At 34.0% G+C, this 14,962-nt stretch overlaps 1 protein-coding gene across 28 annotated transcripts in view; it reads left to right on the top strand.

Moving 5' to 3' along the window:
• DAB1 (DAB adaptor protein 1) overlaps nucleotides 1–14,962 on the top strand; it is a 728,003-nt gene that overhangs the window by 669,052 nt on the left and 43,989 nt on the right. For 15 of the 28 annotated variants that reach the window (XR_015733114.1, XM_087889766.1, XM_087889770.1 and 12 more), the window contains 2 exons: nucleotides 2,106–2,225; nucleotides 9,768–9,827. Coding sequence is in view for 27 of the 28 variants with exons in the window: in XM_087889766.1 (XP_087745892.1) it covers nucleotides 2,106–2,225; nucleotides 9,768–9,827 (180 nt within the window). In the remaining variant the exon portion in view is untranslated. Of the gene's footprint in view, nucleotides 1–2,105; nucleotides 2,226–2,694; nucleotides 2,734–5,213; nucleotides 5,280–9,767; nucleotides 9,828–14,962 lie in introns of all 28 variants that reach the window. The other 13 variants (XM_034415184.3, XM_060689935.2, XM_087889751.1 and 10 more) reach the window with 3 other exon arrangements.

Genomic DNA, 14,962 nt, shown 5'->3' with positions numbered 1-14,962 from the left:
GTCTACAGTCTATTATTTTTAGTAAAAGTTGATGAGAAGGTGGTTTGGCTCCAATTTCAGAAGGTTCTAAAAAACCCCAGAGTATTTGAAGTCCTTCCAATTGGAATTCAGGTTCACCTTTGCTTGGAACTGAACAGTGTATCCCTCCATGTCCCAGCAGCATTTGATACTATTGATCATGATATTTTTTTGGCCATATGCAAGGACTGTGGATCATAGATACTATTATAATATACTATTGTATATTGGTTTTGCTCTTTCCTAAGCCAACTGCTTCTATCATGCTTTTGAGGGATGAAAGGTTGAAGCCTTGCATCCTTCAATCTGGGGTGCCTCAAAGCTCAGCTTATTTTCCAGAGTTGTTTCATATCAACAAAAGCTGCTCTGGGAGATCATCCATCAATTTAGAGTTAGTTGTCATCCGTATGCTGATGCGATCCAACTCTATATCTATACCCCAGGCGAAGCAAGGGATGGCAATAGAAGTCCTTGCCCCAGTGCCTAGTGGCTGTGAGCGCTAAACCAAATCCAGACAGGATATCAGTGAGACAAATTTCCTGTTGGTATAAAAACCTTCAAGGAGAATAATATCCTTCTATGGATTTTCCATCTATTGTTTTAGTTCCTTTTCTCTGAAAGTGCTGAAATATAATATGGAAGATTTTTCTGGATTCAAAGCTCCTGATAATGGAGCTATTTCAGAAAGGAAGAAAGAAAGGAAGAATTTTAACTGGGGAACAGCAACCGATATGCAGGTAGTCCTTGACTTATGACCACAACTGAGCCCAAATTTTTTGTTGCTAAGCAAGGCAGTTGGTAAGTGGGCTTTTCCCCATTTTACGACCTTTTTGCCACAAATGTTAAGCGAATCACTGCAATTGTTAAGTAAATCTGATCCCCCTATTGATTTTGCTTGTTGGAAGCCAGATCCAAAGGTTAAAAATGATGATTACATGACCTGGGACAGTGCAGCTGTCACAAATGCATACCAGTTGCCAGGTATTCAAATTGTGATCACATGACCATGGGGGATGCTGCAACAATCCTAAGTGTGAAAAACGGTTATGTCACGTTTTTGCAGTGCTATTGTAACTTTGAATGGTCACTAAATGAATGAATGTAAGTCTGGGGCTCCCTGTACTTTTAATTTTATGTTTTGCTATATGTTGTTTTGACATTTTAATTCTGTAAGCCACCTAGTATCTGACAAATGATAGAGTACAAATTAATAATAAAATATAATCAGTTGTAAAAACTTGCTAGCTGGTTTGATTATGCAATTCATGGAGTAACAGCATGGTTTTTTTCACTGAATTTTTCATCACAAGGAAATTGGAAATTTGCTTTGTAAGTTATATTGCCTGAGTGCCAGCAATGAAAATGTAGCTGAGAATAAGGAACTAACAGGAAATGTGCACATAGAACTACTCAGTTTTACAGTAATTTGTGAGTACATATGCACAACAGGCGAAGTTAACAAAAAAAGAAAAGACCCAATACTGATCAAAATGGCGCTCAATTTCTAATATAATTAAACAAATTCCATTAGTGAATGAAATTATTTCAAATTTTATCTCCATTATATATTCCATCTTAAATTGTATTCAGGCAATCCTCATTTAATTATAATAATTGGGAACAGAATTTTTATTGCTAAGTGAAAAGTTGTGAAGTAGTAATGTCACACCACTGTGCTGTTTAATAATGGCAGTTCCAGCAGATTCTCAGTTACTGTTAAGCAAGAACCTCATGTGATCATGACTTCATGACAGCTTCCCCTAACTTTGCTTGTGGGAAGCTGGCAAGGAAGGTCACAAATTATGACCACGTGACCACAGAGGCGCTGCAACAGCCAGAACTCTTTCGTTCAGCACAGTTGAAAGTTAAAACAGTCACTGAATGAGTAGCCATTAAATGAGGGCCACCTGTAATGAATAACTGCCAAACAATATTCATTCCATTGATTTCAATGCACTTACAACAAACTAAACAGTTTGATATTTGTCATTAAAATCTGCCTTAATGCTGTTTTATTAGCTAGGCCTTTTGTATATATATTACATTCATATATAGATATTCACTCATTATTTCTGTATCGCGTGTAGGCAGAACCTGTGATTCTGGATTTGCGAGACCTCTTCCAACTTATTTATGAGTTGAAACAAAGAGAAGAACTGGAAAAGAAGGCACAAAAAGATAAACAATGTGAACAAGCAGTATATCAGGTATTTTAATAATTTTTGGTAGGCAAGTACAAAAAAAATGTGTTTTATTTGGTGCTTTTTTTATGGTACAGAACCTGTGATTCAAAACACTAAAAACCAGTTTATACAAAATCAATTTCTGTATTTGAGAATTGTACTGTTGGTGTTGGTACAATGATGTTTGACAGTGATTAAAATCAACTTAGCTCTAGAGAAACTTAATCATGTGAACTTGTTGACTTGGCAATAAACATATTATATATAAACTTGGAGCTCTTCGGAGTAATTGTGTGATACTTCTTCTGGTGTTATTTCATACATAATTTTATACACTGTAGGTAAAGAAGATACATGCAAATGTGAATTTCTATTTTACATCTATATATTATGCAGTTCCCTTATGCTTTAAATCATGAATATGGCTCTTAGGCATCTGCTGTTCATATTCTCTCCCTTTTTTTGTCTTTATCTTTGACTTTCTTTGTGATAGACAATTTTGGAAGAAGATGTAGAGGATCCTGTTTATCAGGTAATTTTTGAAGCCATTTTTTGTGAAGTTTCAGAATCAGGGACATGGTTTTATCTATAAAATAATATAAACCTATAAAACAAAACTTCAGCATTTCAAAAACAGATCAATAAGGTATCAAGGATAAGACTGAAAATTATACAAAAAAAATTCAAATTATTATTTTAGATTTTTTTAAAAAAGCAACAAAACATCAAAAATAGAAAATAAAGGAAACATAATGTTGCTAATACATTATGTATATGAACTATATGAATACATATATGAAATATAAAAATAATGCCTAGCAATAATAATTGAGAAGTAATTTCAAAAACTAACTCATTTTTGATAGGGTTATTTATATTTGTACATATGCTTTGAGATTGTTCTTTTAAGAGAACGACAGTTGTAATTAACTATTTTAAAGTAAATAAGCTTTAAATTGAAAGATGAGTCATTCTAAATTAATTTTATTTAATTGGGAGGTCATTTGAGAAACAAAAGTTGCCAAGCAGGTGTGCTGTCCATCCCAGAGCTGGTAAGAGTCTCCCTATGTTTCTAACCTAAAATGGTCATTGAAATGGTATAAAATAATAAATCTGTTCATGCTAAAGATTAATGAAGAAATACACACATTAATTAATTAGGAAAAAAGAATAATAAATTAATGCTTCTCCAAAAGGCATACTAAATTTCTACCTGTGAAATAGGGTGTCCATGTCTTGCAGAGAAAGAAGTGCAAAGTCTCTAGATTAAGTTTTCTTTATAATAGTGGAAGATAAGTAGTTGTGACAATAGGAAACAAGACAGGTGCTTCAAGGTAGGTATCTTAGTTCCAACTTTTACAGTCAATGCCCCATTCATTATCCAAAAGTGATGTTTTAAAAACTAATTATGGCAATTAAAAGATCAAGAAATTCAATTCCATGGATAAAGACAGCAAAAAAAAAAAAAATTCTAGGAAATATGGAAAACTATACAAGAGATTTTCCTTTCTTCCAGTTATAAGATTGTTCTACTTGTTCTCTTTTTTAAAAAAAATTCAGAACATTTTGTACCAATTTTTGGTATGAATTAAAATTTTGCTAGTTGAATTTAGGCCCTAGGAATCAGTCACCTGGTTTGCAATGCTGAGTTATAATGTTGGTTTGGGAAGTATGTATGTGTTAGATTTAACCTGATGTGTAAAATCTTCCATTATGGCTTTGTACTCAGTGAATGCCATGTTTATGGCTCATTTAATCAGCTATGCTTAAAAATTCTGGCTTAGCTTCTGTGTGTGAAGTTAATGTAAAAAAATAGATATATAAATCTATAGATATATAAATGTAATGCACAAAATCAGTTCCTTATCACATTTTTTTAAAAAATAGCTTAAATATTGAGATGCAGCAATATGTATTACCTTCAATCTTTTAATAATAATTTAAAATTAGGAACTAGGCCATGGCTTGAATGCTACTCTCATTCCATAATCCAGTATTTTTATACTTTTCCCCTTTTCTTTTTTTAGTTTGACTGATGGAATAACATGATACATGCTATGGCATGAGTGGAATCAGCTCTGGAAAGTAGGAGTTAAAACTGGCTAGCAAACACTGAATAGTGTTTTCTAGATCACATTAACCATAGTAATTGTGGGTACACATAGGAAGAAAAGAAAAAAATTGAGCTAACTAGAATAAAGGACAACATTGTTTTTAAATAGGGTTGAAAGATCTTTACCAATGAGAAACAAATATTTAATATTATACATTTTAATGAAGAATAGAATTCATGCTCGTAGCAATATTTTCAAAACAAAAGAACTAAAGAAACATGTCAGAGGAAAGAAGTGGTTTTTAAAATACAGTATAGGAAAATTGTCTTTCCAAAAAAAATAGAGAGAATAAGTAGATGATTATGATAATTAGAATTAGTATCAATATTGATTTGTACTCTGCAATGTTATTCCAATAGAACAGGGGTGTCAATCTCACATCATTACTTTGTCACATGACGTATTGTGATTTTTTTTCCCCCTTCACTAAAGCAGGGGTGGGCGTGGCCAGCACGTGACGCATCCAACCCACAGGCCACGAGTTTGACACCCCTGCCATAAGAACATCTTCAGAATCAGTATAGTAACCAGGCACTTAAAATAAACTCATTGCTGAAGTCCATGTTCCCTGCTTTTTCTTAAATAAGATTAAAAGTACTATAAGGAATACATAGACTTCTTTGGAAACAAGGTTCAACAGTATTCATATCTCTGTTGAGGATACAGCAGGAAATTTGCTCAATGACAATTAGTGAAGTTTCACATTTCCTTTATTTCTCTTCTGTAAAAGAAAGTCACATTTTTGGGGGGGTTTTTTAGAGAAAAAGAAAGTTGCTCTTTTGTCAACCTATACTGCTGTTCCTTTACTGCTGATGGTTATTTCTTCTAAAGTTCAAAACTGCCTTTTTCTCCTTTCTTTTTCACCTCTGACCTTTTTCTTTTGCTGCTGATGTAATAGTACATTGTGTTTGAGGCTGGACATGAGCCAATTCGTGAGCCTGAAACAGAAGAAAACATTTATCAGGTATAAAATTTGTACATTTGTGTTCTTGTTCCTTCCAGTAATCCTCAAGCATATTTTGTAGAGTAAAATACGTAAAGTTTATTTTAAGCTCTTAATTTTTCCTAAAGTCATAAATTCCATTCCATACTTGTACAGGTTTTGGATTTAATTTGTAGAGTGCAGGTAGTCCTCAACCTACAACGTCAATTGAGCCCAATATTTCTGTTGCTGACGGAGACAGTCATTAAGTGAGTTTGCTCCATTTTGCAACCTTTCTTGCCACAGTTGCTAAATGAATCACTCAGTTATTAAGTTAGTAGCACAATTGTAAAGTGAACATGCCCTTTGCTTGTCAGAAGTCACAAAAGGTGACCCTAGGACATTTATGACCCTGTCATAAATATGAGCAAGTTGCCAAGTGTCCAAATGTTGATCATGTGATAATGGAGATGCTGCAATGGTCATAAGTGTGAAAAATGATCATACGTCACTTTTTCAGTTCCGTTGTAACTTCAAACAGTCATTAAATGAATGGTTGTAAGTTGAGGATTACTTGTATCATTTAGGATGTCTTTCTTCAGTATTTTAAAAAGTTTAGCCTACACATACACACACACACACACACACACAGAGAGAGAGAGAGAGAGAGAGAGAGAGAGAGAGAGAGAGAGAAGTTGCCAAATTGACCATGGTTGTTGGAATCCACATTATATCCATAATTACATAAAATTATTTTGACTTAACCAGATTTAGAGTTGCAGTATTTTCTTTTAACAGAATTAAGAATAAGGGGAACTTTCTATTCCTGAATTCTAGCTACAATTATCATTTTGGAAGCTCTATGTAATACTAACAGGTTTTATTAATCATAAGAAGTATAGGCTTTCGTGGAACTTTATTTGATTGTATAATGCCTTTCCTTTGCTACAAGAATTATTATTGCCTTTTTGCATTTGAGTATTTACCAGTTATGCAGTAACATTTGTTATGATTTTATTTATTTGTTTATATGTGTTAATGAAATGTTTCTAAAGTGGCTTAGAACCCTCCTTCTCGTACAACACCCAACTAAAGGAGCCTGACAATCACCTTAGTCAAAAGTTTGGGAAGGAACCAGCTCTTAAACCATGTTAAGCTAACAAAAAGTATCATCTGTATATCTGAGATCGTTAGCAGTTCCGCCTCTCGATTTTTATTCCATCTGACACCTCTTCTAATCCTTCTAATTCTATAATGTATTTGCTGCTCAAGATAAACCAGTGAAAGCACTATGCACCCTGTGTCACCCTTTTATCTTTCCTGAACCACTTTGTTTCTCCAAATTCAGTTCTTTCATTCTTCATTGTGAAAAATGAAATAATCTTTATTGGGTGCTGATCTGCTTCCTGGTCTAATTTAAAGTGTTGGTTATGACCTTTAAAGCCTTAGATGGCATGGGACCAGGTTATCTGGGAAACCATCTTCTCCCCATTACATCAGCCTGCCAAGAGTTGTTCTGAGGGTGAGATGGATGGCCTCTAAATTTGATAAATAAAATAAATTCAGTGTACTGTTTTTTTAAATTGATCTTACATTCTTGTCCTTCAATCTATATTTTACAAATCTGCAGTTTGTTCCACAATTTTGGATTTTGGCTCACTGGATTGCATTTCTCCATCATCTTTTTTTGTATTATGTGGTCAATTTATTTCTGATATTGTACATTCAGTTATGTAGTCTCAGTTCATGTAGAGTCTCAGTTCATGCTCCTGAAACTAAGGTTGGAAATACCCTTTTTGCAAAATTACTGTATAGTCTTTCTCCTTCATTTCATTTCCTACAACATATCTCTTTCATACTCCATCTATAATTTCTATTTCTACTGCCTCTACTTACCAATGCTTAAATTCTAACACTCATTAGCAATACTATATGTTTCTAACGTTGTAATAGCACCCTTGAAATTTAGGATGTAATCATCTGATTTGAATAACCCATTCTATTTAACATAAATTCACTCATTTGCTTTTAATTTAATAGGTTTCATTTCCAATTTCCAATTTTTCTTGGTTCATGGTTCTTACATTTCTGGTTCAAACTGCATGTGCCCTTATAAAACGAGATTTTTTTCCCCCAACATTGGTACTCTGTTATCAAATTTATTTAAAGCCTTAGTCTGCGCAAAGAATGTAAGAATTCTTCCCCAGTAACTAGAGAAGTAATGTCTAACCTCAAGTATCTCTTCCTCTAATGTCAGCTTCTCTAAATGTTTCAGCCCAACATGGTTCTCTTGATAACAATGTAGAAGTGGTTTGCCATTGCCTTACAAATTTTAGTATGCAAGTACAGTCTCCATGGGTCAATTTCCTACATACTTGCAGAGCCCCTGCTGGCTTCATCCCAGTTGTGAATTAACTACTTTTTACTGCTTTTTACTGCATTATGTCAAGTTAAAGCTAGCAGTAGTTAATACATCCTGGGCAAATTGTAGAAAATGCAATTATAGAACTGACTAAATTTTCAGTGCTGTGGATATATTTTGGGCATTTTATTTTCCATTTCTGTGATTATTTTATTATTTTTACATCATATTTTTATTTTATAATTATCTAATGCGTTGATAAAATATCAGTAAATTTACAACATTTACTTGACCTAAAAGAAGCTCAATTTATAAAACTATCCCATTTGGTCACTTATAGCTGCTTTTTCTTTCCTTCAGTTAAGCACCCAATTAAGCATATGTGAATACACTTTAGAGTTGAGATAAAAATCTGAATAGAAAAAAAATCTTTTCATTTTGTAAGCAACTCAAACGATGGAGAGCAGAATTACTAAATATAGTCATAAGTGAGACAGAAATACCTCTTCTTAAGAACGAAAAGGCAAAGTAGAAATGTACCATAGCACTTGCAATCCAGTCTTCCATGACAAAGTAGCTGTCAACACTATGAGTGTTATAAAATGTTGACAGTACAATAAGGAATTTCCTTTCTGCGTTCAAACAATCTGAAAAGAACTTACTTATTATTTATAAACTGATAATACACATTGTGTGTAATAACTTTGTTCTTGAACAGTATAAGTCAAAGCTGGTACTTGCCTTGGGCTACTGTGTCCAATAGATATTGTAACTCTAAAGCATTTGTAATCTTAAAATTAGAATCTGAAAAATTCTGATGAAAGGGACAATAGAAATAAGGAAAGTATTTGAAATACAAATGTTTAAAATGAGATATTCTGCATCTTTTGAATGACTAGGGGAAAATTTCTATATATTCTGATACTTGACTTTTCTGCTATTACCCAATAGATAATAACATTTTCCAGTTCTCAAGTTAAGAACAATCTAATGTCTTGATTATTTTCCTCTCTTAATGTTGTATACAATTTTTCTCTCATAATTTAGAAGGTGTATTCATAAGACACAATTCACCTCAACTAGACATTGAATTCTGTTTCAGATATACACATACAGTGTATCGCACTAGATTATTATAGTAGTATATATTGTCTGCATTATAATATAGGTATAAAGTAATATAAAAATCCTCTCGTAACATGATATGTACTCCTAACACTAAATAAAAAGTCTCCACACCAGATAGTTAAACCTTGTATTGGAGTACATATTCAAATAAATAACATACCTGCTAGTATTAAAAAAAGATTACATGGAACTTGATTAAATATAAAACCAAATTAATAATTAAGGTCAGAAAAAGTGAGATGAGAGAAAGGTAATGCTGCCAATACAAATAAAGTCTAACAAGACATTAAAGAAACTAAACAGTAGTACCAATAAATGACACTTAATTTCTAGAAAGTATTAGGCTGCAAATGAATACATTGCAACAGAAAAGAGCGATTGGAACCAAGTGGAATAAGGATTCATTGGAAGGACAAGAAATCAAGAAAATGCACAAGTTTCAAAAACATCTCTTTTATTGATTCCACCAAAGTTCTTTAATTATTCATCCTCAAATGGGGAAGAAAAACAGTTTCTAACGAGTGCAGAGCAGATATGAACAAAGTAAAAGACTCAGATCTTTTCTACGAAATACTCATTTTGTAGTCTAACAGTCATTGGTACCTACAATTAGAAGCTTCACATATTGCTCAAGTCCTTTCTCTTCCCAAATAATAAATTAGAGTAACAAATATGGATTGGGACTAGATACACAAACTCTACATGGAAAAAATATAATATAAGAAATAGTACAATATTACAAGATACTAATTCTGCTTTCGTGCAAACTTACAGATTTGTTGTGAAGGAGTCCTTTTTTAAAATTTAAACCTAGGGTACTAGATAGTAGATTCAAGACATATGGCCATGCTAATATAAGATGGAGGCTAGTATAAGGACAAAGTGGATTTCAAAGAACTATGGAAAAAGGACGTTCATCTCATTCATTATAAAAACATGTCTGTTTCAGATTCCAGAGTCATATATATCATCCATTAAACTTCCAATAAGAGCTTCCAGTACTTTTCAAGTTGATCCTAATTATATTTTTCTTTCCACAGGTTCCTACTAGCCAAAAGAAAGAAGGTGTTTATGATGTGCCAAAAAGTCAACCTGTAAGTGTAAGTATATAATATATTTATAGATGAAACCTCTTTCCCAAAATTTTAGATTTTCAAAAATTACTCTAGCAGAGTTATCACAGCGAGGCTTAAAATACCTCTGCAGCACTTCCTTATTTATATAAGCCATATTTACTTTGAGCGTACAGAAGAATATTCATCCCAACAATTGATTTATATTAATCTTACTTTTTTGGATGAGCAGGGAGACTATTGTTGCATATACTATTTTGGATAAAATTGGAATGAGAAACAGATCAAAGATTAGGGGATGTGGAAGGATCATATGATCTCATATTTTTTTATGAATCTGCCTTCCCAAACCTGGCCTCCCGGACTACCCCCAATCAGTTGTTCCCAGAGGTGAATTTTAGCAACAGGTTCGTTGAGTGTGAGTTCTGTGCCTTGTTTTTTTTTTCTGCCTCTGAAACTTCTGAAATTCCATTTCAGGAAAAACTTTTTTTTCTGCCTCTGAAAGCCTCCGAAACAGAGCTTCAGGGGAAAAAAGGCTTTTTTCCTGAAGCTTCTTTCAGAGACTTTTATTCTGAAGGACTATTTGTATTCTGTTCAATCTCCTTTCTTTGGTGTCAGTATGTAGATTAACCTCTTCAGATGTGTTGGTTATTGTGTCATTCTCCAGATTTGTTAACCTAGTTTGGTTAGAACCTTTACTGATTCTTTTTTTGTTGCTTGCCATATTATTTTAGATAAAAGCCTTTCAGAGGCTTTTTTTCTGAGGCTTCTTTCAGCTTCTGAAATCTCCGTTTGCAAGGCTGGGCAGGACTATATTCAGAATATAAGACACACCCAGATTTTCACCCTCTTTTTTGGGGGGGAAAGGTGCGTCTTATACTCCAAAAAATATGGTACTTTTAAACAAATTAGTAATAGAAGGAGAAAGAGTGGGGGACAGAGATAGATTTGCCCTTAAAGTACAGTCTTATATAAACACTTAACTGGTATTAAAGTTCATTCTAAATCCTATTGTATAGAATATGAGAGGCAAATGATAAAATGTGCGAGATGACATCATCATGTAACTACCTTGATTTGCATACTGGTATCAGACAATGAGATAGAAATACGTAAGACCATCATCTAACATTGCTACAGTGTCCTGTGGACGTACCATTTTTTTTCTAGTAGATGCATTGAAGTTAATGGGATGAGTTAGTCCTTCTGTTCAACTGATTTCATTATGCCTAATGTAGATCTAGTTTAGTATGTTCTGAACTTAATAAATACTCATATTGCCAGAAATTAAGAGAAATGTTTTAAAAGAAAGATTATAAGAGAAAATCAAATGCAAATCAAATAATTGATATTTTCTCCTCAAATTATTAAGAAAAGGAAAGAAAATGAAGCATGCACTAATTACATACAATGCAAACAGGTTTATTTATATTCATTTTTCGCTATTCTTTCTCTCTTAGACAATTCTTTAAAATTCAGTTTGTGTCATTATCTAGTTTACTCTGTCTGACTTACATATCCAAGGATACTTACTTAAGTAGTAGCTCTTGTCCCTATGAATCTGTAAATAACTTTACCTAAATAATCAGTAGAAAATGGTTTTCTTATTCTCTCCTTTTAATGCATTGTACCCTATAACAGTGCATCTGATTTAAGATAGTACTTGTTTTCATTTTGAGGAAAGTTGGCACTGGCAAAGCTATTTTCTTATTCTGTTGCTGAATGTCAAAATTTATTTGCTGTGAAAACAAATTTAACAACTGCAAACATTTTCATATTAGAAAACGGATTTGTTGTCTATACTGGCTCTGGATATTAGACAACTTTAAGCTGTTCCTGAAAATTTTCCTGTTGTGTTTATGCTCAGTCTTCCTTAACCTTTTGACCCTCACCTTCAACCCAAATTTTCTCCAACTGCTGGCACCCAGATGTGTGAACTTCATTTTTCAAAATTCCCAGCTAAAATCTGGGACTTGAACTCCAAGATATGTGGAGGACACCAAATCAAGGAGAGACGCTTAGATAAAATTTCCCACTCTTCAAATACATGTGAGCAAAAACAAATAAAGTAGATTTCACCAAATGACATCTTTCAATATTTTGCATATCTTCTGAATATTCTATCATCATGTGAAATTAAAACTTGCTGAAGTACAAGCTTCTTAATGAGCTGTTTCTCATATTTTCCCTGAAGCCTTCCTATTATACACACATGTCAGGTTTTGCTTGTCATTGGATTTTAGCAACAGGAGGCAAACCACAAATACCTTTCACTAAGCCTGTCACTCAAGAAACAATAAAACCTAATCTTCCCATCAACATGTCCAAATTATCTGTTTACAATTTTATGAAGGCTTTCAAACGACTCACAGTGCTATATTAAGATCTATCCATTCCCCGTTTTCCTGATTCAGTTTTGCCTGCAGTTGATTAATCATATATTCCTACAAAGAGAAGGTTACCTCTGTCTGCAAATGAGTATATTCGGACTCAAGACACACTAATTTTGATTTTAATGGGTATAGGTCTTCTGAAAGACTTCTGTCAATCTAGATTTTCCTTGGTAATAGAGTACTATTAGTTGCACATTCAAACACATTTCCACGCATTTAAAAACAAAAATGCATTATAGAACAAGTGAGGAATATGCAACCTTTCTGATGTAGTTGAACCACAGGTCTCATCAACCCAGCCAACATAACCAAGGATGAAAGATGCTATGAATTGCAGTTTATCATCCTCGCAAACGCCATAGGTTTCTTATCTCTATGGCAGAAATGGATTCATCTTTGACCCAGTTATGGCTGATACCAATCGAATGGTTTAAGAGTAGTACAGTTTTTTTAAGAGAGCCATAATGTCTTAAATAACAGTACATGAATTCTAAAGGTAAGTTGTTTATTATTTATGGTTCAATACACAGTGTAGCACAAGGCCACTTTTTAAAACAACAGCAGCATTTTAATAGAGAAAGCAGATGTCTGTCAACCAGTCAGCAAGCAGCTAAGCTTCTTTTCATCCTATATTATTATATGTTTTCACTGAATGTTGCTAGATGATCTCTATCACAGGTATCTCATTTGTGTTTGACTGCTTGTACTCCCTTGTCATATTTTAAGTTTACCTTGCTTTGCTTTTCTTGTATCTTCAAAAGTAGCGTCCAGATGGCATTCAGTGTAGCATCTGCATGCATTGCCTTCCAGCAATATAAACAACTTGCTTAAGCCAGCCAGGAAACCTATTCCACACTCCACACAGACATTTTATCATCCCATTAGTGATTCATTTATTTTTTCTGGGAATTTCTATAACATTTGTTGGATGACTATTCTATGAATGTGATAATTCCCAGCTGAAAAAAACTTACACAAAGAAACAAAACTATTGTTTTTACAGCATTTGCTCTCTCGTTCATTTTAATTTATAAGGGCAAAAAAAAAAAGGACCTTTAAAATTTTATCCTTTCCTATCTTTCTTCATCACACTTTGTTTATCAGCAACAGCCAATGTTATTGGGAGGGGACATGCAGCATGAAGATATGAAGGCATAAAACGAGTGAAGTCAAGGAGAATACTTACCACACAGTGGTGAAATCCAAACCAGTTTGCTACCAGTTTGCTGGCCGCGCATGCGCACCGTGCCAAATGCGTGCTGCATGTGCAGTGTGCACCAAACGCGCTTGCTGCATGCTCAGTGCGCGCCAAACGTGCTTGCTGCATGCACAGTGTGCAACAAACACACGCTCTGCGCATGTGTGCACATGCACAGTATGCTCCAAAAGGAGGCTTGGGAAGGTAAGAAGAACAGTGAGGGGGGGAATCAGCTGTGGTGCATGATTTAGCTTCGCTAGAAAGCAGGATTTCTGTTTTCTAGCAAAGCTAAACCCCGCTGCACAGCTGATCGTTGGAAATACCAGTTCGGAAGAACCGGTAGCTTTTTTTAACTACCGGTTTGCCCTAACTGGTAGCTTTTTAAACTGCCAGTTCAACCGGTAGTTCAGTCAAACCGGTTGTTAGCTACCGGTTTGACTGAACCGGTAGCTTTTTTTTACTACCAGTTCACCCGAACCGGTAGTTTTTATCACTACTGGTTCGCCCAAACCGGACCAAATTAAAAACATTAAAAACTGGACCCTTAATTGCGACAGATTGCCACTTAGACTAGTGGGAGAGAAAAAAATGAACGATGCTGTGTCTATCTAGCCAAATGTATTTAAAAGTTGATCATCTTAGTTTTGAACTTTCATTTAAATTGATAAACCCAACTATGACATTCTTGCTTGTCAATGAAGTATATTTTCTATAATAAGCCAGAAGAAAAGGCAGGATACACCAAAATTTAACAAGCAGAAACTGTGTTAGAATGAGGTGTACATTCACGTTTCCATAAGGTATGAATGACTTCTCTGCGGCTAAACCTTTACTAATAACATTAATCCTTAATGATACTCCTGTTTTCCCACCTTGAAATCTTATTTCCTTAGGCAAAGAAGGTCACCTAAAATCTTTCTGATCTTACTGACATTTCACAATTTAATTTTTTGAGAAGCTGTTTCTCAGGCTTATTACGGTATCTTTCTTGGGAAACTCTTGGCCATTGATGCAGGAAGGTTTCAAATGTCTTCTTGCTACAGCAACAGGATTTGCTATGCTAATCGCAAATCTGACCCATCACACTTGAGAAGAACGATCATAGAGCTTACTGGGTAGAGGTGAAAGTAGTGCAATGTCTCTCTGTGAAAATAGAACAATAAAAATTTTAGTCACATTTTTCAATTCATGATTAAAATTTATCTCAGTTCAAAACTTTGTTCTATATTCCATATTTCTCAAAACTACTTGGTAAGCATGCTTGTCTGTAGGTTTGCAATATACAAGTTTGAATAAACAATGAGGTAAACATGTATTATGATTACTTTTCCTGAAATATTATTTATGATTTATATATTAGGAGATTTTTACCATCTGCAACTAAAGTCTCTGATTGGTGTTCAGAAATAATGTTCTGTGTAAGATTAAATTACAGATAGTTCTTGATTTATGACCCCAGTTAAACCTGGAATTATGGTTGTACATTCTTGCAGTCACTATATCACATGATCACATTGTTTAACAAGTACAATCCCGGCTTTTCCCATTGCAATCATTAAGCGACTGAAAGG

Source organism: Pantherophis guttatus, chromosome 3 (assembly GCF_059756535.1).
Source record: "Pantherophis guttatus breed Tessera chromosome 3, ASM5975653v1, whole genome shotgun sequence".
Lineage (NCBI taxonomy): Eukaryota > Metazoa > Chordata > Lepidosauria > Squamata > Colubridae > Pantherophis > Pantherophis guttatus.
Note: the sequence above shows the minus strand (reverse complement) of the source record. Positions and strands in the feature narration are given on the sequence as shown.